At 41.7% G+C, this 26961-nt stretch overlaps 1 protein-coding gene across 2 annotated transcripts; it reads left to right on the top strand.

Annotated features, from left to right (window-relative positions):
* FAM151A (family with sequence similarity 151 member A) lies at positions 1-26374 on the top strand. 2 transcript variants are annotated; one of them, XM_075184028.1, is made up of 8 exons: positions 1-166; positions 11966-12106; positions 16186-16335; positions 17471-17630; positions 17777-18004; positions 20201-20340; positions 21739-21876; positions 25094-26374. In XM_075184028.1, exons 2-8 carry the CDS (start codon positions 11998-12000, stop codon positions 25762-25764), a joined length of 1596 nt encoding a protein of 531 aa, XP_075040129.1. In that variant the 5' UTR covers positions 1-166; positions 11966-11997; the 3' UTR covers positions 25765-26374. The 2 variants fall into 2 exon arrangements, with proteins under 2 accessions (XP_075040129.1, XP_075040128.1); XM_075184027.1 differs by lacking the exon at positions 1-166 and adding an exon at positions 8198-8478.
* The last annotated feature ends 587 nt before the right edge of the window (positions 26375-26961 follow it).

Genomic DNA, 26961 nt, shown 5'->3' on the forward strand with positions numbered 1-26961 from the left:
TCATGTCATGCAGAGTAGCAGTGAACAGTGAATACTTTTCCCAATCAGGGTGACGGGACACAGCTCTCAAATCGGGACTGTTCAACCTAAGTCAGGATGATAGTTAAATCTACAAGAACGGATTGGAGAGAGCTGCACAATCCAGATGTGTCGTGACTGTCGGGAGGTATGTCCTGCGTCATGCTGCTCTCCTCATGCTCCCAATCCCCCCCTGCCAGCGTAGACGATATGATGTACGCTCCTGTGCCTATGTTTTTACGTACTCCGCTTCTCCAATCAGGACTCGGCATTCATTCCTCTGACACATGACTGAGGCTGAGTGACACAGCAGTGAGCTCATAGGGCGAGGGCATTGGTATTGGTATTTGATTGCACTCAGCCCCCCTGCACTACAGAATCCATAGACAGAGCTGTTTGTGAGCAAAGGATGGTAGAGTAATTTTCATAACACTTGGTGAGGAAGCAATTTATAGTCCGATAAAGCAAATCAGTATTATGCAGCCTGTTGTCCTCTGGTTGTTGTGCAACTACAAGTCCCAGCATCGCTGCTGTGTTGGGGCTCCTGGCTGAGAGGGGAGTTTGGGAATATAATGATGTGTGAGATAGAGCAAGGAGGCAGCAGAGAAATCATTTCTGTTCTATGACACTGTGTGGATTGGATGAAAGTGGTAAGTGATGAAGTTCTAGTCTCCCAGACCCGCTGCCTGGTTATCACACTTGACTCCGCCCTCTGCTTTATTCCTCACATCCAGACTCTCTCCCAGTCCTGTCAACTCCACCTTGAAAACATTGCCAGAATACGCCCTTTTCTTACTCAACATGCTACCAAAACTCTTATCCATTCTCTCATCATCTCCCTTCTTGACTATTGCAACCTCCTGCTAGCTGGTATTCCTGACACCCATAAATCCACACTTCAATCCATCCTAAATGCTGCTGCAAGACTGATCTTCCTCTCTCACCGCTCCACATCTGCTGCACCACTTTGCAAATCCCTACACTGGCAGCCTGTGTCCTCCAGAATGCAATTTAAATCTCTCACCCTTGCCTACAAAGCCCTCAACAACACCACCCCTGCATACATCTTAAATATCTTATCAAAATACTCTCCCTTCCACCCTCTTAGATCTATCTAACCTCCGCCTCATCTCATCCCTGGTAACCACCTGTCACTCCCGCCTACAAGGTTTCTCCCGTGCTGATCCCCACTTATGGAATTCCCTACCACACTCAATCAGACTTTCCCACAGCCTTCAAATCTTTAGATGCTCTTTTAAAAACCCATCTCTGTTTTAGGGATGACCTTATCCCCGATAACACTATTCACACTAATGCACCCTCACAACTGTGTCAATCTCCCATCTGAACCACATTTGCGCCTCTTGTTTCAGCTGTGCCCTCTTCCACTTAGAATGTAAGCTCCCTAATTAGCAGGGTCCTTTATACCCTTTATTTTCATGTATGTCCAGTTTTCCCTACAGTACGACCCTGCGGAGCACTGTGGCACCTTACAAATCTACAATAATAATATGTATATAATTATGTGGAGGGACATACGTGTGCTTAGTGCTAGCTGTCTGGAAGACTACATAAGTATATATGTGTCATTATGTTGAATATGAAGAGAAAAACAGATAAATAAAGTGGGGGGCATGAATAGGGTAAGTGCTTTAAATAGAGTGGCATTGTGGAAATGTGGCAGGATATACCATGGAAAAGGACATGGACAGATCAGTGGGAGAGGACAGGACCACAAACCAATATCTTGCCTAGAGCCCAATAAAGTCTTAGGGCTAGATTTACTAAGCTGCGGGTTTGAAAAAGTGGGGATGTTGCCTATAGCAACCAATCAGATTCTAGCTGTCATTTTGTAGAAGGTACTAAATAAATGAAAGGTAGAATCTGATTGGTTGCTATAGGCAACATCCCCACTTTTTCAAACCCGCAGCTTAGTAAATCTAGCCCTTAATCTGGCTTTGGCTAATGGTAAAAAACACCATTTAAAGAAATGTTATCAAGATATGTTGCTTTGTTGTTGTAAATTTGATATTATTATTTTGTTACACAAAAACAGATTATATAACACACAGGAAAAGAAAGAATGTGTTCTCATCTATCTAACATATTACATAAAGGTCACAATTCAGCAATACCTATTTTTAACCACATATTACATAAAGGTCACAGTTCAGCAATACCTATTTTTAACCACTAGAGGTCCTGCAAAGATTTGAAATGACTGATCTAGTCACTGTTTCTACATTTTGCTCTTATTCTATTTGAACGTATTTATATATCTTTGATGTAATTATTACGTATAAGGTTAAAGAACTAATTGTTAATATATTCATTCAGTTATCAGCTGATCGCATTTACTTATGCGCTAATGACCCATAAACCTGAATTTTTCAGGGCATGCAGCAGTTATGGGCCTACTTGGCAGCAGTCCTGTGGGGCCAGGATAAGTCATGTGATATCATATCAGACAACAGCAGATATCCTGGGAGAGAGCAGTGTATACTACCTGCAAGGTCAACAGAGGTGACCTTTTTGTTGTCCAAAACTAAGGAGCAGAAAATATTGTTGTCTGGAATTAATAATCCATTTCATTAATATGTGCGTCTATTTAACATTTTAAGTTTGCCTTAGATTGCGACGTAGCTGAAATATTTATTTTATAGCGAAATAATTGTCATAGCTCAGCTGTTGAATTGTTTGCATCTTAACTCTTCGTGAACTGGTTTATTTTCAAGAATGAAACACTAGCTATCAGGTGAAAGAGCATCCTGCATGTCACATTGTATCACAATAGGTGAAGTCACGATATATACGTGGATCATATACGTGGATCATAAGCTCTTTGGGCTAGGATATTTTGATTTGCTGTGCAGTTAATTGTAAGCTTTAATTGTATTCAAATCTCTAACAGCTTTGTGTATCTTCGGTATAGTTAATGGTTAACTCCATTATTGCCAATAGCCTGATTCAACCGTGATATCTTATCGAGCCTGGCTATCATTGTGTGCTTGTTTATAGCGCTTAGCACTGTTTCCACTAATAACTCCACCACCAACAGTTTACTAATCGGAGAGAGTGAGGACCAGGGACGGATTTCCGCAAGGTAAGTATTTTCATCTTTTTTTTTTTTTCTTGCGCTGCCTCTGACGGACCCCCCTGGGCTGCAGGGCCCATATATATAACCACTTTTTTTTTCTTTTTTTTATATATATATATATATATATATATATATATATAGGGGCCCCGGTGCACGGCTTTGCCCAGGGGCCCAAAATGTTGTTAAGAGGGCCCTGCCCCCTACAGAAATTTTCCTTTCCTCCCAACCTGCATCCTTTCCCCCCTCCTTGCAGCTATTTTCCTCAACCCCCCCTACAGCCATTTTCCTCAACCCCCCCCCATCGCAGCCATTTTCCTTACCTCCCCCCTGCAGCCATTTTACTTACCTCCACCCTGCAGTTATTCCCCTCTTCAGTCACATAAAAAAAACCCTAGCCACATATATCAGCCCCCCTCCTCTGCCCTCCTTCACACATATCAACCTCTCTCCCTCCCTATATATTTGTATGGCAGCACCCCCCCCCCTATAGATTTGTATGGCAGCACCCCCCCCCCCTCTCTATAGATTTGTATGGCAGCACCCCCCCTCCCTATAGATTTGTATGGCAGATCCCCCCCTCTCCCTCCCTATAGATTTGTATGGCAGATCCCCCCCTCTCCCTCCCTATAGATTTGTATTGCAGATCCCCCCTCTCCCTTCCTATAGATTTGTATAGCAACACCCCCCTTTTCCTCCCTATAGATTTGTATGGCAACACCCCCCTCTCCCTCCCTATAGATTTGTATGGCAGATCCCCCCCTCCTGGCAGCCCTGTCACTTACCTTTATTAGTGCTAGCCAGTGTCGCTCCTCTCCTCAGATCAGCAGACAGGAAGTGAAGACGTCCTTCTTCCTGTCTGCTGCACAGTGTTGTGGGTGCCCATACAGCAACAGGCTGCCTAGTGATTGGCTGCCTGTTGTTCACCACTGAACACCAATGACTTTGATCGTAGCACACCTGCCCCTTAGATTAGGTGGAACAGTCACCAAAAATTATGATTGTCCCACTAGAATCAGAACATTTGACAGACTGTTCTACCTGTTCTTGTCACTTTCACCACCTGTAGCTGCTGGTTTCTTTAGTTGCGGCTTGTCTGAATCCTGGAATGTTGGGGGCCCTATTTGGAAAAACAAATGGGTACATTTAGAAAATTCCAACCAGCCCCGGTGTTAAATCAATATTACCCACAATTAATACTTTGGCCTTCCTCCAGCCCCAACATTAAAGTAATAGTATTCCCATTTAATAAATTAACCTATTTCCCTCCCTCCAGACAGCCCCAGCAATAAATTAATAGCATTTACGTATAATAAATATACCTATTTCCCGCAACTGTCACAGTCATTAATTCATATCCACATTTAATAAATTGACCTCATGCTTCTCAAACTCAGCCCCACATTCAATTAATAGCACCCAAACCACCCCATCTTAAATTAACAGTTCCCACTATAAAATTAATTTGCCCCACCATCACCCCACAAAAATAGCACCCATTAGTTAGCCACCACCTACCACACACACACACACACACACACACACACACACACACACACACACACACACACACACATTACTTTGCCACAAGCCTGCTGTGCCATCACACACACATTACTGTGCCCCTTCATCACCATGCTGTGCCTCCTTATGATCACACTACACCCTCCATGCTGCTTTTGCTCCCCCCTTCTCCTGGCCCCCATTTATCACACTGTGCCATGCTGTTTTTGCTCCCCCCCTTCTCCGGGGACACCCCTTCATCACCCTGTGCTATGCTGCTTTGGTCCCCTTCACACTCTGCCATGCTGCCTTTGCCCCTTCTCACTCTCTGCCATGCTGCATTTGCCCCTTCTCACTCTCTGCCATGCTGCCTTTGCCCCATCTCACTCGCTGCCATGCTGCCTTTACTCCCCCTTGCTTTCGTTCTTGCACTTACCTTTTCTATCGGCTTCTTTCTTCTGTCTTCTCTCTTCTTGACGACTTGTCTCTGCACCGCTCCTCACTGAACGTCGGGCGTGATGACATCACGCCCGACATTCAGTGCGAACAGAGCAGAGAGGAGTCGGGGAGCGCCACGGTTATGTGAGTATTTCTTTTCTATTATTTTTTTGTTTTAAAGTTACCCGCCTCCCCCACCAATGAAGAGGGGAGCGATCAGGGTCGGGGCCTACCAAGGGAAAGCCCAACCCCCCGGTACTGGGACAGACACTGGGAACGTATACACTGGGACAAACACTGGGCACACATACACTGGGACAGACACTGGGCACACACATATACTGGTACAGACTCTGGGCACACATACACTGGTACAGACACTGGGCTCACATATACTGGTACAGACACTGGGCACACATATACAGGTACAGACACACTGAGCACACATACACTGGTACAGACTCTGGGCACACATACACTGGTACAGACACTGGGCACACATATACTGGGACAGACACTGGGCACACATACACTGGTACAGACACTGGGCACACATACACTGGTACAGACACTGGGCACACATACACTGGTACAAACACTGGGCACACACATACACTGGTACAGACACTGGGCACACATATACTGGTACAGACACTGGGCACACATACACAGGTACAGACACACTGGGCACTCATACACTGGTACAGACACTGGGCACACACATATACTGGTACAGACACTGGGCACACACATACACTGGTACAGACTCTGGGCACACATATACTGGGACAGACACTGGGCACACACATACACTGGTACAGACTCTGGGCACACATATACTGGGACAAACACTGGGCACACATATACTGGGACAGACACTGGGCACACATATACTGGTACAGACTCTGGGCACACACATACACTGGTACAGACTCTGGGCACACATACACTGGTACAGACACTGGGCACACATATACACTGGTACAGACACTGGGCACACATATACTGGGACAGACACTGGGCACACACATACACTGGTACAGACACTGGGCACACATACACTGGTACAGACACTGGGCACACATATACAGGGACAGACACTGGGCACACACATACACTGGTACAGACTCTGGGCACACATATACTGGGACAGACACTGGGCACACACATACACTGGTACAGACACTGGGCACACATATACTGGTAAGACTCTGGGCACACACATATACTGGGACAGACACTGGGCACACACATACACTGGTACAGACTCTGGGCACACATATACTGGGACAAACACTGGGCACACATATACTGGGACAGACACTGGGCACACACATACACTGGGCACACATATACTGGTACAGACTCTGGGCACACACATACACTGGTACAGACTCTGGGCACACATATACTGGGACAGACACTGGGCACACATATACTGGGACAGACACTGGGCACACACATACACTGGTACAGACACTGGGCACACATACACTGGTACAGACACTGGGCACACATATACAGGGACAGACACACTGGGCATACATTAGTCTTTTGATGGGGCTGAGGTAGGTAATGAGGGGGTTAATGAATATGAATGGACTTAATGGTCGACGTGGCGATTAATTTTTAATCAGGATAAGCAAGTTTATGATGTTGAAGGGGTTGCTGTGATGAGGCTGGAGTTAATTATTTCAGGAGGGGATAATTAATAATGAGGGGGATGTTATTGTGTGGTTGTCAGAAAAAATACTTTTTGTAATATATGGTAGTCATTAGTCTGCTCTCTATATTACAGTCACCATAATGCTCTCTGTATTGTATAACGCTCATAGGAATGCTCTCTGTATTGTATGGTGGACACTCGGATGTTCTCTGTATTCTATGGCGGATACAAGTATGCTCTCTGTATTGTATGGTGATCACTAGGATGCTCTTTGTATTGTATATGTATCACTGGTCAAATTATCATCAATAGGAATATTTTCGTTTAGATTCAAGAAAATAAGCAGTTTTTGAATTGTTCATGCTAGTGTATTTACAAGTAATCAGAGATATATTTACAAGTATGTGCTTTATTTTGCTTGAAAGCCACTGTCGACCTAAAAAGAGGTAAAGATGGCATTGGGAGAGCCTCTTCTTGGGGGTTATATATATAGCCAGCATTAACTTTGTCAGCAATTTGTGCTACACTAGCTCTTCTGTGGGATGGACCAGATGGGTTAGCCACGCTAACCCACGTGCATCAATGAGCCTTGGACACTCAGGACCCTGACACCAGTTCACTGGTTGTTCTTCCTTGGATCACTTTTGGTAGGTACTAATCACGGCATAACGGGAACACCCCACAAGACCTGCCGTTTTGGAGGTGCTCTGACCCAGTCGTCTAGCATCACAATTTTTCCCTTGTCAAGTCGCTCAGATCCTTACACTTGCCCATTTTTCCTGCTTCCAACACATCAATTTAAAGAACTGACTGTTCACTTGCTGCTTAATATATCCCAGCCCTTGACAGGTTCCATTCTAACGAGATAATCAATGTTATTCACTTCACTTGTCAGTGGTGTTAATGTTGTGGCTGATCGGTGTGTGTATTTTTCTTCATCCAGGTCTTCAGTTTCTGAAACCAATTTGTACTATGTACAGTTTTGCTTTTTCAATAAGTTTGTTACAGATATGCGGCAATTTCAATACTAGTATAAAAATATAATAATTGCTTTGTATATATCAGTAAGAAGTAATAAGGCTTATGGCTGATGATCACTAATATCAGACTTGCAATATCTGTACAACTACTGTTTTTACAGCCTCAAAAACAAAAACAGCAGATTTATTCAGCTGCAGTTGTCATTGCTTTATCAGATCAGTTTTATAAAGCCTATGTGATTACAGATGGAGTAACAATTGCAGAAAGGTCTTGAATGCCGAGCGTTCTAAAGTTCGCTGTAATAATACATACATGATAACCACTGTACAATTATCAGGACTGAATTTCTTTCCTGTTGTGTGGAAGAATGTAACAGCTCAGGTCTAAGTGCAGAGTTCTGTAATCTCAGATAGAACAGATTCGTTGTTAGGCTGAGGGGCGGCTGGGACCTTCCCTGTAATGTGAGAAGACGTCTTATTTTCTGAGAAAAGGCAGAACTTCTTTTGTGGGCTCAGATAAAAGATGTGGAGTTGACGAGGGTCCACTTTCACCCAGAGAAAATCCTAGGTCTAACCATCATCAGAAGGATTTGAAAAGCCTGTATCACATCCTGGTGTCAGAGAGGCTGGCTGCTCCCACAATCGAGGACTTTGGGGGTTCAGGATGAAGTGTTGCACATTGTCTGACCTGAGGACGGTAGCGGGAGTCTGTGTGTTCCTAGGAGTCTGTGTTACAATTGCTGCACTTTGTCTGACGTTGGGACAGCCTCCGAAAAGAGGTAGGAATTAAGTCACCAAATTTAATCATATAGGCAAAGCCTGGGTACACACTACGGGCCTGATTCATTAAATTAAGAAGTTTCTTATTTAAGTCTCCTTGACAAAACCATGTTACAATGCAATAGGGCAGCACGGTGGCTCAGTGGTTAGCACTTCTGCCTCACAGCACTGGGGTCATAAGTTCGATTCCCGACCATGGCCTTATCTGTGTGGAATTTGTATGTTCTCCCCGTGTTTGCTTGGGTTTCCTCCGGGTGCTCCGGTTTCCTCCCACACTCCAAAAACATACTGGCAGGTTAATTGGCTGTTAACAAATTGACCCTAGCCTGTGTGTCTGTCTGTGTCTGTGTGTTAGGGAATTTATACTGTAAGCTCCAATGGGGCAGGGACTGATGTAAGTGAGTTCTCTGTACAGTGCTACGGAATTAGTGGCGCTATATAAATAAATGGGGATGATGATGTTGAAGGGGTGAAATTAGTATTCTGTTTTGCACATAAGTTAAATACTGACTGTTTTTTCATGTAGCACACAAATATCAACTTTAAATTTCAGTGTACAAATAAGCTATCAAGTATTTGTGTGATACATGAAAAAACAGTCAGTATTTAACTTATGTGCAAAGCAGAAAACTAATTTGCACCCCTTGCATTGTAACATGGTTTTGTCAAGGAGACTTAAATAAGAAACTTCTTAATTTAAGTACCTTAATGAATCAGATCCTACAGGTTTTTTATCCGATTATCACGGTAAACAAATGTTAGGTCTGATAACAATTTAATGTTTTATTGTACCAAAGCACATCGTATCGTTTCATTTGACTTTATAAACTGTCTTAAAATCCTCTATAAACGAAGGAACGGTGTCAGTCAAATCCTGCAGTGTGTATGCACTCGCAACAAGCAGCGTAGACAGAACTCCATAGAGTTTACAGAGTCACGGTCTTATCAGCAGATGATTATGACAGATGAAGAGCACAGATCTGAAGGTAAATCTTGTAAAACGTGTATAGTATGTACACATGGATCAGCAGCTGATCGGGACTCTGTTGTTGGTAAAATCGTTAACGATATCATATCGGGAGAAATGTTCTGTAGTGTGGACCCAGCCTAAGGCTACACACAGCTGTATAGCAGCTCAACTCAACTTCTGTGATCTGCTTTTAAAGGGGCACTATCAGATTTTACTTCATGTTTGGGAATATAATTATTATTGCATACCATCTAAGAACGTTTAAGGGGACACTTTGTGTGATAATGTTGCTCATACAGAACCTGATTTACAGTTAGACGTAAGCCCATTTGCAACGCATAAATATACACATATCCGTATTGTGCATGTGTACTAAAGTGGGTACGTATTTGAAGATAGGCATATCATAGAAGTGTGTGCTTGCAGTTGGAAGGGCATGTCACGGGTGTTCACGGGTGTTCACGAGTAAATTTGGTACATTAAGGGCGTAGAGATGCGTCCGATTTTGACTTGCATGTATCCTTAAGGTAAGCCTTCTTTGCATGTCCCATAGGTGACTAAAGGTCTGGTCAGAAACATAGGAGGAGATAGAAGATTGTGTGCAACCTTGGCTTCCCCAGCACAGAGTTTTAAGTAGCTGAGGGTGATGGACTGTGTCAAAGACTTTCAAATAGAATAAATATGGACTATTAACCTTGTATATTTTATATTTATAGTTTTTGTATTTAGCTGTTAATAGGTAATTGGCTACTTTAGTAAGTTCTGCTTATGTGGAGTAATAGAGCTGAAACCAGAGTGTAGAGAATCCTATAGGGCAGAGGTGCTCAAATGCAGCCCTCAAGAGCCACCAACAGGTCATGTTTTTAGGATTTCTGTCTGTAGAAACAGGTGGGATAATTACTCACCCAGAGAAATAGATTATTTCTCCTGTACAATGATTAATGAAATCCTGAAAACATGAACTGTTGGTGGCTCTCGAGGACTGGGTTTGAGCACCTCTGTTGTAGGGAGTAGATGGAGATAGAGATGGTCGACAAGTGTAAATGAATGTTTAGATGAGAAGGTGAGCAGTGAGTCTGGGTGATGGCTTGTGAGCTAAAGAGGATATTCTACTGATGGGTTTAATGTTGACATGTTTAAAGGAGGATGTGAAAGTGCCAGTAGAAAGAGATTAGTGAATCAGAGATGTTATAATTAGGAGAAATCTAAAAGAGATAGGAGGAATGAGATGAGAAGTAATGGGGTCACAGGAATAGGTAGCAAGGTGGGATGTGTGTTTGACGAAAGGAGAATATTTTGCTGGCAAACCATGTCTAATGTTCTTAATAATGTCTCTGAAGTAGGTAACATGAGGTAAGAGGTAGAGGGATAGAGAAGGGGGTTCAGCCAAGTTTCAGTTTTTTGTGTGCATGGCTCGCCGGTTTGTGCAATGTGGATAGACTTTGGTTATTACCAAGAGCAGAGGTAATTGCATCTAAGGAGTATGCAGCCACAAGATCAGGGTCAGTGAAGACAATGTTGTAGAGTGTTAGGCAGAAATATTTGCAATGTGCCTGCAATATATCTCTAAGTATGTGGTGTGCTGTACAGGAGGAGATGCAGGAAGAGAGGAGAGTGTTAAGGTGAATAGATTGTGATTAGACAGCGGAAAAGAAGAGACTGAAAAGTTGGAAAGAGAGCAAAGGCAAGTAAGAACTCGGTGAGTGAGCAGCGTGATAAGTGGGAGCTGTGGGCCATTGTGTGAGGCTGAAGGAGAAGGTAAGGTATGGAAACCTGGAGGCAACAGAGTTTCCTGCATCAATGGCGACATTAAAATCACCCATAATAATGGTCTGGATATCAGTGGAGAGAAACGGAAAGAGCCATACAGATAAATGATCCAAGAATTCAGAGATGGGTCCAGAAGGATAATATATGTAAAATGTGCCATTCAGTGGTGGCAGTTTTCATGTGTACAGTATGTCTTACAGAATGTCTTTTCATTACTAAGTAACCTTAATGTGAAGGACTTCTAATCCTCCCGTCATGTCTCACTTGATTCAATCAATTAATGACTCTGATTTTTTATTAATTTACAAGCTTGTAAAGGCTATACAGACTATTGTTTATAAATCCAGGGCTCCTGGCTGTAATTGCCTATGATGCAAGCATGATTTGTATTTTCTTTGGCTTGTTATTAAGGATGCTGGCAGTGTCCAACGAATTCTATTAATTAGTTTGTATTACATTTTTACCAATTTAGTATTTGGATAAAAAAAAAACATTTACAAATTTTATTTGTTCTATTTGTGATACTGAATTCAAGCTTATATAAATAATAGAATGTATCTATAGGATCTACAGAAGGGTTAAGCAACCAGTGGATCTCCAGTTGTTGCAAAATTATACGTTTCATCATGTTCTGGGAGGGCATGCTGTGACTTGTAGTTCCAATACGGCTGGAATACCACAGGGTGCCTAAGTCTGCTGTGAATTGCTGCTTCTCATATCACTAAATCTGTTGCAATTCTCATCAGCGTCCAAGGATGAGTTCAACACTGGAGGAGACATGTTGGACTATTTCCTGTCTCAGGGGGACATTCCGGTGAAGGATGGGCTGTTCGTCACATGGTATCATGCAGCAAACAACAAAAATCAGATGCAGGAAGCACTGAACAGTAAGTATGCCCTCCTTTACTGGTGTGTTTGATGTGTACCCAGTATTGCAAGTAATGGAGAACACAGAGATGGGTCCCTTTAAGAAATTGGGGGAACACAGATCCTTTGAAAATTGCAGATTCTCAGGAATGTCTAAATTGATCTTTTGCACTGATTATGTTGTGTTATTAATAATTAGTTTGTGTAATGCTGGCTATGGGCAGGTCCTGCTGCTCGGTCTAAAAGCTGAACTTCAGTATTAGACACTAATTTGATTGAAGTGCTCCTTGGACCAAAATGTATAGTTGGAAGATAACCAAACCCACAGACCAACTGTGAGCATCAATTGACCACATTTGCCGATATGTCTGATAGTGATCCGTCCCTTTATGATCTGACTATTATGGGCCATCATTAATTGAATATATATATATATATATATATATTGCAAAATACATGCAGCACACTATATTCAAAAACACCTGCAACATTGATAACTGACAAAAAAGAATAATAAAAAAAAAACATTTAAAAGTAAATTGAGATTCAAAAAACATCTGCTCATCTGCAAACATTTTAGCACAACATAACTGTCTAATATCACAGTGGATTGTATGGAGCAATAAAGATAAAGGCTCTTTGTCATCATATTCTTATGGAGTGGCTTCATAAGATTCAGAAAGTGTTGAGAGACTGGAAACATCTGGGGCCTGATTCATTAAGTATCTTAACTTAAGAAACTTCTTATTTCAGTCTCCTGGACAAAACCATGTTACATGGGGATGATGATGTTGAAGGGGTGAAAATTAGTATTCTGTTTTGCACATAAGTTAAATACTGTCTATTTTGTTCATGTAGCACACAAATATCAACTTTAAATTTCAGTGTACAAATAAGCTATCAAGTATTTGTGTGCTACATGAAAAAACAGTCAGTATTTAACTTATATGCAAAAGAGAATACTAATTTGCACCCCTTGCATTGTAACATGGTTTTGTCCAGGAGACTGAAATAAGAAGTTTCTTAAGTTAAGATCCTTAATGAATCAGGCCCTTGGTCACTATTTGATATGCCTAATAATAATGGACTAATAAAGCATTTGCTTTTTATCTAGATGCTGGACTGTTACACTAGACATTTTGCGGAATAGGTGTTGGGTCATATGTTGATCTTCATAGATTGTGACATTGTAGAATTCTTCTCTTAGTCTACCCTGACAATTCCATGCAGTTTTTTTTCTATAGTTTTTTTTTTTTATATATAAAGCTGCATTTTGAGGTAGATTGAAATAAACACCCTACCCAAGGCTCCCGTCACCAGTGCCCCGTAGGTGTTTTTCCCGAGTCTCTGGAGGGAATATAATTAGCCGCAAAGTGCCTCCGGAATGACCGCGAGACCCCTTGTGGCGGAGATGTGACAGACCTCTATGGAGTGCGAGGAATAATGAGCAGAGATTTCTACCGTAAACGCCGGCAAAGTGCGCGGCGCAATGTTCATGCCGGATATGGAGAAGACCCAGAAAAAAACAGTTCCCCGGGCTCCACTAAGGGGAATCAGCAGGTCAATGAGAACTGACTGAGTAACTATTCTTTACACATGGCCTAATCCAGTGTTGGCTAACCTGTGACACTCCAGGTGTTTGTGAAACTACAAGTCCCAGCATACCCTTCCAGCAATAAGCTGCTATATATTGGCAAAGCATGCTGGGACTTGTAGTTTCACAACACCTGGAGTGTCGCAGGTTAGCCAACACTGGCCTCATCTCATCCTGCCAATGCACAACAGTGCAGGCCCAGACATTTACTTGTATATGTAATAATTCACAAATATATAATGACAGATATTCACTTTCAGTTTTCTTATCTATCATGGTGTCACAACTGTGACGTGCCTTTGTAATGCGTAATTCTGTTTATATTGATTAAGTGACCAAGTAACAAATATAACAAAATCACCTTGTTTGTAACCAGCTTTAATTATTAATGTAAACAATAACATTCTGCTTCTTAAACAGTGCTTCCATTTTATCCCTTTATTCCAAACATGGTAGTTTATTATTACATTAATATATGTCACAATATATTATGTCATTTTGCTATGTTGTCCCTGCCAAAATGTATTTATTGTTTTCATAATCATGTTTGTCTATTCTTGTACAAAATGCAAATGAGATTTTACTGGAAAATGACTTTTCTTAAGAACAATGTATGTTTTAGGCCACGCGCGAGAGACGCCTCATTGCAGGGGATTTCTTGATAACCCCATTCTGACGTATTTCTTGATCATTTTTATTTTTATCAATATAAAATTAAGGAAATAATTTCATAATAATACTCTGTTTGTTTCTAGAAGGCGGCTGAGAGAGAGAGAGCCCATAAGTATCAGGCCATATAATACAAAGCATTAAATATCGCAGCACGGTACGGTCAGGTGACCAGATATTCCCTCTCCATGAATTTTAATCCTTCAGCTCAATTGCTGTATTTAAAGCCTAAAATAGGTATCTTAGGTACTATTGTGGATCACACTGTGCAGTATTTCATGTTCAGTGAGCTGTTTGTCATCTTGGTTACATGGATTCACAATAGATTTTATTGTGTATGCAACGTCTATAGTAATGTGCAGTAAGATGATCCTGTGTTGTACACACACAGTTCTCTTACAGTTCAGCAGGAAACACTCACTGATACCCAGGACGATGCTGTCATTTTATTCCTATTCTCGTGTGTTTTCAAATAAACAAAAGATACTTCTTTCTACAAAACAGTGTATATAACATGTGGTTCACCAGATATTGTGGATCTACATGTACCGTAATGCCTGTGACTTGTAGTTCCACACAATGCCGGCGGGTCACAGATCACTAAAACCTGCTGTAAATATAATAGTGACACAGTAAGCTGAAGCAATACTTCAACGATGGCTCAAATTTCTCCATTTACCACATTTTAAGCATACAGGGCCTGATTCGTTAAAGGAAACTAAGGCAAAAAAATGAGCAAGTTTTTTCCTGGACACAACCATGTAACAATGCAACGGGTGGAAATTAGTTTATTATTTTGTACGTAAGTTAAATATTGGCTGTTTTTTCATGTAGCACACAAATACTTGATAGCATTATTTGTACACTGAAATTTTAAGTTGATCTAGGACATGCCCTACCCCTACTATAAATCTGCCATCACATTTTAAATTTACCTCCCCTCCAATGCAACATGGTTTTGCCAAGGTGCAAAGTTACTCATTTTTTTGCTTTACTTTCCTTAATGATTCAGGCCTACAGTGTTTATTTTCATATGCTGTCTATTGTTCAGCCAATATCTACTCCAGATGGATTCTTTCATGTGGAAATACATGTGTTCAATTTGTCTACACATGTGAAGGACCAGATTTTGTCAATCTGGTTGCTCACTAATCTGGCTAAACAACTGAATTGCCATATGTTTTTATAACCTAAAACAAGAAAAACTAGTCAGCTTTGGCTTTGCTGATTACTGCTAGTATCCAGCAAAATCTTAAGGGGAAAATAAATTGCGGGCCCATCCCAGCCATCCCCCACTTCCCAAATAAAAAAACAATTCTACTCTTACAAATGGAAAGCATATTCTCAGGATAACTTAAGTATAACAAAAGTGTTAAAACTGTTCTGACCACTAATGTTCCTCTAATCATAAAGTGACAAATACCGTTTTAAGTAAAGGGTGTTAAGTCTTCTAAAATCATTGTTTGTAGAATGTATCTCAATGACACTCCTAGTAATTAACATATTATTATTTTGAACCACGAAGCAGAAAAGTCTGTAGGGTACAGCTATGTTGTCAATTCAGGTAACTATGGTGGGTAGAATTCGGAATAACAAAGATCTTGTTGTCTTGAAGATAATGACCTGGGCAATAATCCTTTTCATCAATTAATACTTATTAATGGTCTCAGGCAATTGTCTCTGTAGCTCATGTTATTCATGCAAAAACTATGAAACAGCAGGCGAGAGGGTCTGTTCACTAGAGCTTACAATCTAAAAGACATTCAGGAAATGAAAGATGAAGTCAGATCTTGCGACAATGATCACAGACGATTGTCATTTTGTATTTCTCTGCAGGTGCCATCATGGTTTTAGAAGCAGACGTCAACGTGGAGGGACACTTAACAGTAAATGAGACAAATATTCCTATCATGGCTCATCCGCCTGATGTATATAGTGACAACACTTTACAGGAATGGTTGGATTCTGTGATTCTTTCCGCAAAAGGTACTGATGTATCTTATACTTCCTCCAATTAAACGTTTCCATAGTTAGAATTTTAATTCCTGGTGTTATCCATTATATCATATCAGTAGATAGAATATTATCCAGCATGTAGTGTAAAAGACTTTGCCCTGTGGGCCGTTGTTAGTAGACCGGGCAAAACATTTATGTGATGATGATGTATTTGACATTTGCTGGAGAATGCACTGTCTGGAGGGTGAAACATTTGCACCCAGCATATAAGAATTTGCAGAGAGGAACCGTTAAACTCTTGTTACAATAGGGGAACTGGTTCTTGCCTACGGTCAAATTCAGTTCTTCTCTGTATTCTAGATCCGATTTGTTTAACTTACATTTTAAGGACTCACCCAGCATTGTTTTCTCTGGTAGCCTAATATTATGTCTTGTTAGCACTAGGGAAGTTCTCATGTACGTAGCGTACTATCCGTCACAAATCCCGGTGCTTGGAGAGAGGACACGCAGGTGACCAAGTTGGTCAAAATTCAGCCATTCACACCTGGGCTAAGTAGTTGGACCCCTTCCGGGTTCACTGCGGCTGGTTAGAGTAGCACTGTACAAACAGGCCGATAGTTGTCAATTCCTGGCAGCATTTACCAACATAGAGAAATCTCTAGATAAAAAACAGAAATTGCTGTGATCTTATTTATAATTCCCTGATATTGTGGAAGATATAGCAGTGGACGTGGGGAATTTGACTGTATCTGCAATTCAGTACCGGTAGCAGTGAGGACCATGGAGGAAAGCCCCCAAAAAACAGTTATAGGGGAGGTGGGTTAGTCTATCTTGGGTTGTCTGAAAATGAAGAACCCCTATAACACACCCTGCAATATTTCTTTGTGGCCCTGAGGAGGTGGAACTGGCCCCCATTGCAAATCTTGTGGAAGGACCGATGTTACTTAACCCAACCAGGGCGTCTGCTCTCAGAAGAGCAAAGTGGGGGCCTCTGGGTTTGCGTAATCAGCATTACCGAGCCCTCCTCACCTCTGGGCCCGTAGTGGCTGGACAGGATTTACTGCTGATACATGATTCAGTTTTAAACCAAATATAATACAACTTTAGGAGCTATGTTGACATTATCCTCTCATGTGCAACCGTGTTATCATCTTATCCTGTGCAGGCATTAAGCTGGACTTCAAGAGCATCCAGGCTGTCAGCCCATCACTTGATATACTGCTGGCAAAGTCTTCCCAGATGTCTATTAATCGGCCCGTATGGTTGAACGCAGACATCGTCAGTGGGCCCAATGTCAACCATGAAATCGGAGTGAATGCAACACAGTCAGTATATATTTTGGATATGGTTATGTACATTTGCGATACTATCGGATAAAAAGCTAAAACTTGCATTCATTTTGATGTGTCCATTTACATCATCTAATAAAGGACCTTAGAAGACTGTAACTTATTGGAATTCGTTATTGCAGGTTTCTAAATTTAGTCCAAGATAAGTTCCCGGATGTCACCATTTCCCCGGGTTGGGTGACGTTGTACTTGCCGCCCATCATCACAAACAGAACTTACACCAGGGAAATGGTTGAGAAGATGTACAACTTGGTGAAGGACCTGCCCCAGCGGATCACCTTCCCGGCTCGCGCTGTTCTGACCCGCTCAGCTTGGATACACTTCAACTGGCTCCTGCAGCATTCAGACCGGTAACCAGAATATGATCAAACATAGATTAGGGGAGGGGGAATATAAGGACATTTACAGAGTTACTGAATCCTATACCCCAGCACAACATATCCACTGTACACTAATTGATATAAACTATCCAGATATTATAGCTCTTCATGAACATTAAACATAAACATTACGTTGTTGACAAATAAAGTTTGTTTTACCTCGCTCCTCTTCTCGAATAAAAAGGTACAGCTATGTCTGACGCAAACTAAACTTGTAGATTTCAATTTCTCTACACGCGGTAAACTGAATATTTAATAAGATCATTATAAATGACACATCTCCAGTCCGCCCTTTCAGTGGTCAGGGCAGTTTAGACTGATAATTTTTGGGACCTAACTTACACACATAGTATCCGTTCCGCCACACAGCTGTCTTAGCGTTATCTGACCCAAACGCATGGGAAAACCAGTTTGTCTGGAATAAGATGCTCTCCTTTTCACCTCTAACAAAACCAAAACAGCTCAGAGTCTATAGGGTATATTTACTAAACTGTGGGTTTGATAAAGTGGAGATGTTGCCTATAGCAACCAATCAGATTCTAGTTATCATTTATGTAGCATATTATACAAAATGACAGCTAGAATCTGATTGGTTGCTATAGGCAACATCTCCACTTTTTCAAACCCGCAGTTTAGTAAATCTAGCCCCCATGCCTCTATTCCAGCTGTACTCTTCCCATCACATATCCTCTTTCATATCCTCTCCTCCAGACAGCATGGATAATGGTGGAACAAGGAATGCTTAGTATGAGATATGGTAACACTATAGGGAAGGATTATATTGTATTATGGAGGTTGATGTGATGTATGGATTATTTGGAGCAGTATGATGTGATTACTGGGAGAAATGTTGATAAATAAACAATATGGTGACTGTGATACATTGGTACATCCCTGGCATGTGCTAGAGATCTGTACTATGGAACATGTGAAATATTGTCTAAAGTTAGGTACACGCTCCAGGTTTTTCAACCAATCACATGATAAATGACCATTGGGTCTGATATTGCATTAGCGTGTACGCTCCCACGATCATGCTTTATCGTACCAATGCTCTTCATGTCATTTGGTTTGATTTTATACCAGACTAAAAATCTCTATAAGTGATGGAACAATGTCTGGCAAATTCTGCAGTGTGTATGTACTCATGACCAGCAACTTAGGCAGATCTCCATAGTTTACTTAAGCTAAGTACACACTACACGGTTTTCGACCAATGATCGGCTCAATCAGCCGACATACGACCGCTCGTTCAAAAGTCGGGTCAGTGTGTGCAGTGACACGATGGTCGAAAGCCTGCCCAAATGGACGATTGTCATCTCATTTGGTTGGTTGTACCGTTTAATATTTTAGTTCCAATCTCGTTTCCGTTGTGTAGTGAGTATGTTTCCGACCGAAACACAACAGTGAGTACGAAATTACAGTCATTGCTCACGACAACATCAGTGGCGGATCCAGGGGGAGGGCGATCTGGGCGATCGCCCGCCCTAGCAGGGTCTTGCTGCCGACAGCTGCACACTGTGCAGGTCAGTTCGGCAGTGACAGTGTGCTGCCCGGCTGCTCTGATTGTGTTTTAAACACAATCAGAGCAACAGGGCAGCACACTGCCACTGCCGAGCGGACCTGCACATAATGTGCAGCCGCCGGCAGCCTTTGAAATCAGAAATGGGGCGGGACCTAAATCACCCCCCTAAGATCGCCCCGGGTAGAATAAATGTCTAGATCCGCCCCTGGACAACATGGCTGTAAAAAGTCGCTAAAGGGACGTCCGCTCTTCCCTGTATCATCCTAAACAAGGCTAGTGTGTATGCAGTCCATGGACCGAGCGATCGGACCATCGATCGCATGTAAAATCGCTCGGCATAAAAAGTTGGTTGAAATTTCTGTAGTGTGTACCCAGCTTTAGATCTATTCAGCAAATGGTTATGAGAGATGAAGGGCACAGATCTGAAGGTACATCGTGTAAGTGTGTTCACATGAACCTGCAGGCTGATTGTGACTTTCAGTCATTGGTACAATCATTAAAGATATCGCATGAGGAGAAACTATCTGTAGTGTGTACCCAGCCTTAGGCTGAGAGTGTGTACATCCCTATGGCAGTGACAATAACAGGGTGTGTGTTACTTATACAGTATGATATCAGTGTGTGTTATATCACCTGCACAGGTACAGCCTTACATTATGGCAGGGCAGTTCAGATCCGCTCGCCCTGGAGGACCTGTTGTTCATCCGAGATAACAGTCACCCTGAGAAGATCTATTATGACATTTACGATCCCTTGTTATCAGACTTTAAAGAAATAGTACGTAAGTATCAGTCCAGAGTCTATGACGTGACAAGAGTAAACATGGAAGCGGTCTGGGAATGGTGGATTCATTTCTTTGCATCATACTTGTCAAACTCATACCTTGGTCTGAGATGTGAAGTACAGTTGAAAATATATTCTCTTTACAGCTAGTCATATGAATGTAAAATAAATTACAAACCTCTGAATAAAACAAAAAAGATTATATTAGCATATTGTGTATTGTTAGACTAAGTCTATGGCTAGAGTATGTAACTTTTCCTCTAACTCTTTGGCTTGCACACAACATTGTCTTTTAGGCTGAAGAACAAACACTACCTCTAGCTCTATTCGCGTAAAAATGAAAGAAAATGCGTATAAACTCCAGGGGCGCACGCAGGATTTTTAAAGGGGGGTCCCCCCCCCCCCCAAAAACAGAGCTGTTGCACATGCGGCCGCACATGCGCAGTAGCTATATTTTGGCGGCACTGCACTGAACAGCAGCCGCAGCGCTGACAAAGAAGCGTCCGCGGCGGTGCTATACAGCACCGCCATGGACGCTTCTTTGACAGCGCTGCGGCTGCTGTATAGTACAGTGCCGCAATGTAGGGTTACTTGTAGGATCACTGTTTTTCGCGGAGGTGAGGGGTTTCTGGAGAACCAGAAACCCCCATGCGTGCGCCCCTGAACTCTTATATTGGTGGTACATAGTGCCTATTACACTGAGCAAAATTTTCCCTGACTCATCCAGATGGTGGAGGGGTTACCCAACCGACGGCTCCTTTCTCCACATTTGGTGGCAATGCCCCAAACTAACACTGTTCTGGCTGAAACTTTGCATCCCTCTTATAACAGCTCAGTGTAACCCTCTCTTCCGTCTGCCACTACTCACCAGAGCAAACTGTTCAGACATATCGGTGTATATTTCCTAAACTGCGGGTTTGAAAAAGTGGAGATGTTGCCCATAGCAACCAATCAGATTCTAGCTATCATTTATTTATTGCATTCTACAAAATGATAGCTAGAATCTGATTGGTTGCTATAGGCAACATCTCTACCTTTTCAAACCCGCAGTTTACTAAATATACCGCATAGTCTTGGCTGCCTTGTGCCAAATAGCCACTGATTGGAAGCAGACTAACGCTCTAACCCTAAGTGATTATTATCAGACTCTGGCACACATATAAAATAGGAAATCTTCATTTCTTAACTACATGTTCACCTTAAAGTGACCACTTAGATGAAAAACAATTTGTACGTCCTACTGTTATATGTGTATTTACCTAGCTTCAGTCACCAAGCGTAACCAACATTGACTTTTGTAGCCAGTAAAAAAATACACAAATACAGTTGTTACCTATTACTTCTCCATTGACTTTGATATGTGAACATCTGCATTTTTGTTTCTTTTTTTTTTTAGTGAATCCAAACAGGAAGAAATTGTTCTATTCTGGGGGCAGTCTCCAGATGTACTTTCACCCCGATGATGATGATGGAATTCTGGTGAAGTGGTTTGATGCAGAGGACGGAATCTCAACTGTACAGAGTCTTCTGCAAAGTAAGGACAGTATGTCCAAGGGAGGGCCCATGAGATTACACACTGACATCACCACACACCGACTGACACAACATCCAGAGTTATCACAAACCTGTTATGGGAGATTTGTATCCTCTGCTACCGATGAGAAGTGTTCCCAGCCGAGCCTAACCTTTATTAACAGGGCCAGGTACCCACCTCTCATCACAGCAGTATTTACTGAAATAGTACCGGTGCCAAATCCTAAAATGCAGCTGGAGCATATGGCGGTAAATAAGTAGCTAAAAACCAAGTGAAAGAAGGAGTGTTAAAGGAGAATTGGACTGATCTTTCTCTTGGCTGCATCATCATCATCATCATTTATTTATATAGCGCCAACATATTCCGTAGCGCTTTATAATTGGGGACAAACATAGTAAACTAATAAACAAACTGGGTAAAACAGACAAAGAGGTGAGAAGGTCCTGCTCACAAGCTTACAATCTATGGAACAATGGGAGTTTGACACATGAGGTTAAGGGCTAGATTTACTAAGCTGCGGGTTTGAAAAAGTGGGGATGTTGCCTATAGCAACCAATCAGATTCTAGCTGTCATTTTGTAGAAAGTACTAAATAAATGAAAGCTAGGATCTGATTGGTTGCTATAGGCAACATCCCCACTTTTTCAAACCCGCAGCTTAGTAAATTTACCCCTAAGTCTACATTTTGCAGACTCTATGGTTGGGACAGGCTGCCCCTCAGTGGGAGCATTGCAACAGTGTTAATGATGATTTAAACAAGAACTGGAGGGTGAAAACATGAAAGGCAGTACAGCGGAAATTGCTCCTTTTTCAGAGATTGGGGTGATGATGAAGGAATAAATGCATAATAAATTATTGAGAGATAGATTAGCGAAATCTTAAAAAGAGTTAATGAATGATATAAACCCCCCCAAACATGTATACTGATAAAACTAGCAGGAAAAACTGGTAGAGAGCTCCTCACAGCTCATATAATATATAAATATAAGTATGATGATATCTGCATAATGAGTATAAATATAGGGTCTCCCTATTACCAACACTATACAAGTGATTGTAAATATAATCTCTGAGGCTACGTCACAGAGTTAAATAGAATAGGAGGGGATATTTGTAGGGATTAGATCTTGTTCAAACAGAAGTGCTTGTAATTCAATCTCTGTACAGAGTGCATTCATACTTATATAAATGAATGCACACCATTAAAAATAGAGAGTAAGGGCTAGATTTACTAAGCTGCGGGTTTGAAAAAGTGGGGATGTTGCCTGTAGCAACCAATCAGATTCTAGCTGTCATTTTGTAGAATGTACTAAATAAATGAAAGCTAGAATCTGATTGGTTGCTATAGGCAACATCCCCACTTTTTCAAACCCGCAGCTTAGTAAATCTAGCCCTAAGTTTCCAGTGAATACAGGGTTAAGCCTATCAGTCCTAGGTACTAATATGGAGTGAATTATATCCCATGCAATCGGACTTTCTGGTAGATTCCTGATTCGGAGTAGGCATTACCCCACCAGTATAGGGTTTCTAAGTAAAATTTCTCAGTTCCCTAATAGTGCGTATAAAAGCAAAATGTTATTAGAACAAGACATATAATTAAGCTGGAGGCGCGTGTCAAGCCGACACGCGTTTCGCTAATAGAGGCTTTATCAAAGCCTGTTTAAGACCTGTCTAGTGATATCTGTAAAGACGATGATAATGAGTCCTTATGGATAGGATACACATGGAGAAAAAGTAAAGTACTGTTCTAAGCCACATAGCATAATCCTTGTCACATGTTGAAAGTGTAGCAATGACAAATGTGGTCCACTTCATGGGTGATTTTAATTATTTAGACATAAAAAATGAAATAGTCTTTCCAGTAAAGGAAGCCATTTTTTTGTATCTATCTAAAAAAACAACTTTTTCCAAGTGGTAGAAGAACCAGAGGGTGAGTGCTGATGGACTAGGTGCTAGTAGAATAGATATTATGTCTAATATACAGGGGAGGGGACGTTTAATGAATTGTGATCACAACATGGAAACATTTAACTTGTGTGTCAATAAAATGATTTGTAAGAGCTACGAAAACTGTGAAATTGAAAAGGGGGAAGTTTAATCAGCTCAGAGAGGCAATGACGCTTGTAGACTGTGAGATTGTAGTCTAAAATGCACAGTGTGGAAGTTCTTAGTGTTTACCATAATACCATAGAAAAACCAATAAAGACACGGACACCAGATTAACGTTGGAATAAAATATTATTTATTAAATGACTAATATTAAACTAAAGGGGCTGAAAGGCGGACGAGAGCAGGGCAGTCAGCAAACACAAGACCAATAACGGTGGAAAGGTCAGACCATTGTACCACCAACCCAGGATCATACCTTATCTATTGGCCGGTGCGAAATATCTGTCCAACGGCAAGACTACACCCCCCTTATAACCGCCAGTAACATATTCAACATACTGGCCCAGAGTCCCATTCACTGGACCCAACACACGTGATGACAACACAATCCAAAAGGGGGAGTAGTGACCTATGACGAGATAACCCAAGCACCATATGCAAACTTACGGACTGCACTGCTCTCCCACCTATAAAGAACCATATATACACAAACCTAATAACTGCCGGGTGGGTGGGAGGAATCCGGAAGCAGAGAGGGGGAAATGGTGGAGAACTTCACCGATATAAAACTAAGCCACCCCCTCCTCTGCCTTATTGGTTAACAGATAGAAGCAGCCCATAGGTAAAACACCTAATCACTCACCCACGTGATTTTAACTGCGTTTAGGCTGATGGCCACACTTCCCTTAGATGAAAGCAGACACCAAAAGGGGAATGTTGAAAAACATTTAAATAAATACTGTTACAAGTACATACCATACCAAAGCGGCTAAATAATGAAGGAGAAAAAGGTAAAAGAAGCATGTAAACAGTTAAAACTAGAAGGGACTGAAAATGAGAGTTTGAACTCAATAGACCTTTGTCTGTTTTTTGCTATGTGACTATATTCTGATTGCTCAACCCCACAACACCCACCCCTACAATGAGATGCATCACCTATTAAGTGCACCTTCTAATTGATGTATTGTAAGATTGGTGAATAAAAATCTGAAACCTTAAACTTGAATGTTTAATGGATAAAAAGGACTCTGATCAAAGACTGCTGTTCTTGAATGCCTATCTCAGCCTAATGTGCTCTATTTACAATGCTCTTGGTCTCTGTGTTGCAGGCAGTTTTGGAATGCTCACTTTCCAAATAGAAGTTCAATCCATCGGATCTTCTCTTATCCCAGTGGGGATTTTTAATAAGTCATCAACTACGCTTCCACTGGAAGACTGTCTGAAGTTGGTTGCCGACAGTGTCAACCCATGGGGCATTTTCCTTAAACCAAAAGATCACGCTTCTCTCGATGAGACGCTCCATCTCCTGAAGAGGCTGAACGATCAGAAATCCCTGTATTTTCCAGTGTGGATTAGCATGGATGTGTCTTATGGGAGTTTCAGTACGCCTGGGTATATTCGGGGAGAAGATTTCATTAGTAGCATCAATGCCATCTTCCCTGCTGTCACAATTGCTCCCAGTTGGCCCACGGAGCAGTTGGCAAAAGGTTACACAGAGCTGATGGTGCAGGATATGCTTAAGCTCTGCCAGGGGGTCTCCCAGGAAATCTCATTTCAGCTTCAGGCGGTTGCCTTGGGAAGAGCCTGGCTGAGTATACCAAGTCTTCTGAACGCCTCCCCCATGTACACTCTTACCGTGGAACACTCCACCGAGGAAGGGCCATTCTTGAATGGGTACCATGGATTGATGACAATCCGAACACACACAGAACATGGCGTGTATTATAAATTACCACCGGACTATCGGTATTCTCTCATGACAAGCATCTACACCACATAGACAGAAACCACTGCAATACCTGTGCTGGATGCCAATAATTGTTGAAGTAACTTGAATTATAAAAACTTGATTTGTTAATTTCTTTGACCAACTTCCAAAATCTTGTAGATGAATAGAGAGTGGACAATACTGTACTATGCATCATATATACACATATCCCCCCAACAGTCCCATTTTTTTGTTGCACAAGTCACTTTTACCATGGGCTAAAAAGGGACATGGCCAAGATGGGTTGGAGCACAGTTGGGCTGATCAGAAAGCCTAGGAGATTCAGGGGTCAAAGTGCTTGTGTGACATGGCCAAGTGTGCCCTGGTATTTTAATGGGGAGTGTTGGCAGGCATGCATCCTATTGAAAAATATATTGATCCAGGACTCCCAAAGTAAAATCGTACAATGCATTTTGGTTCTTCTATTATCTGTCACATGTAGGTACCGTTGGCTCTCCCAAGTATTGTGGAACTACACATCCCAGACTTCTCTCCAAGGCATGCTGGAACTTGTAGTTCCAACATCCTTACAGAGTCACAGGTTACCCATGTCTTTTGTTGTAAATGTAGAGGAAAATTTGAATGCTCTGGTTATGGATGTTAAAGAAGTGGTAAATCTTGATTAAAGGAATGTAATACATTGCTTGCTTGTTATTTCTACATGAAACATTGACGATATCGATTCTTCTTATACACTGAATTCCGTTTGCAGGCAGGAGTTTCCTGTTTTATAATTGGATTTATTTTGATAATCTAATAGCACTGATCTGTTTTAGTAGACTCACACCATAACCTGAGATTTAACGCATCTCTACCCACACTGACTCATTGAAGAGCTGTTCTGCAGTCACATGGAAGCACCAGAATATCCATCTAACAACAACATGGCCGTCTACTAGTATTGCTATGCTATAGGACTATCTAGAGAAAGCCAATTATAACAGCGGAAAACTCCTGCTTGTATTGCTACTCGGCAAGGCCAGCTCTCTAATCCAATATCAATCAGTTAGCAATTACTCAGTTGCAAGGAGGGGGAAAGTAAGTTTCTGTGCCATGTGTCGGACTGTGGTACAATGGGCCCTCAAAGAAATTCACAGTGAGGTGCCCATACATTCATTGTGCAGAGCAGTGCCTAGATACTTCCTCTGTCCAGGTGTGTACACACACATTGTGCCCACATACATGCAGCACATACACATGTGGGTGTGG

Source organism: Mixophyes fleayi, chromosome 8 (assembly GCF_038048845.1).
Source record: "Mixophyes fleayi isolate aMixFle1 chromosome 8, aMixFle1.hap1, whole genome shotgun sequence".
NCBI classification, from domain to species: Eukaryota; Metazoa; Chordata; class Amphibia; order Anura; family Limnodynastidae; genus Mixophyes; species Mixophyes fleayi.

Coding starts and splice junctions, on each gene's coding strand:
- FAM151A (XM_075184027.1), top strand. CDS start 8,364: ATGAAGTGTTGCACATTGTCTGACCTGAGGACGGTAGCGGGAGTCTGT. Junction 12,107..16,185: donor GATGCAGGAAGCACTGAACA/GTAAGTATGCCC, acceptor ATTTCTCTGCAG/GTGCCATCATGGTTTTAGAA. Junction 16,336..17,470: donor TGTGATTCTTTCCGCAAAAG/GTACTGATGTAT, acceptor TATCCTGTGCAG/GCATTAAGCTGGACTTCAAG.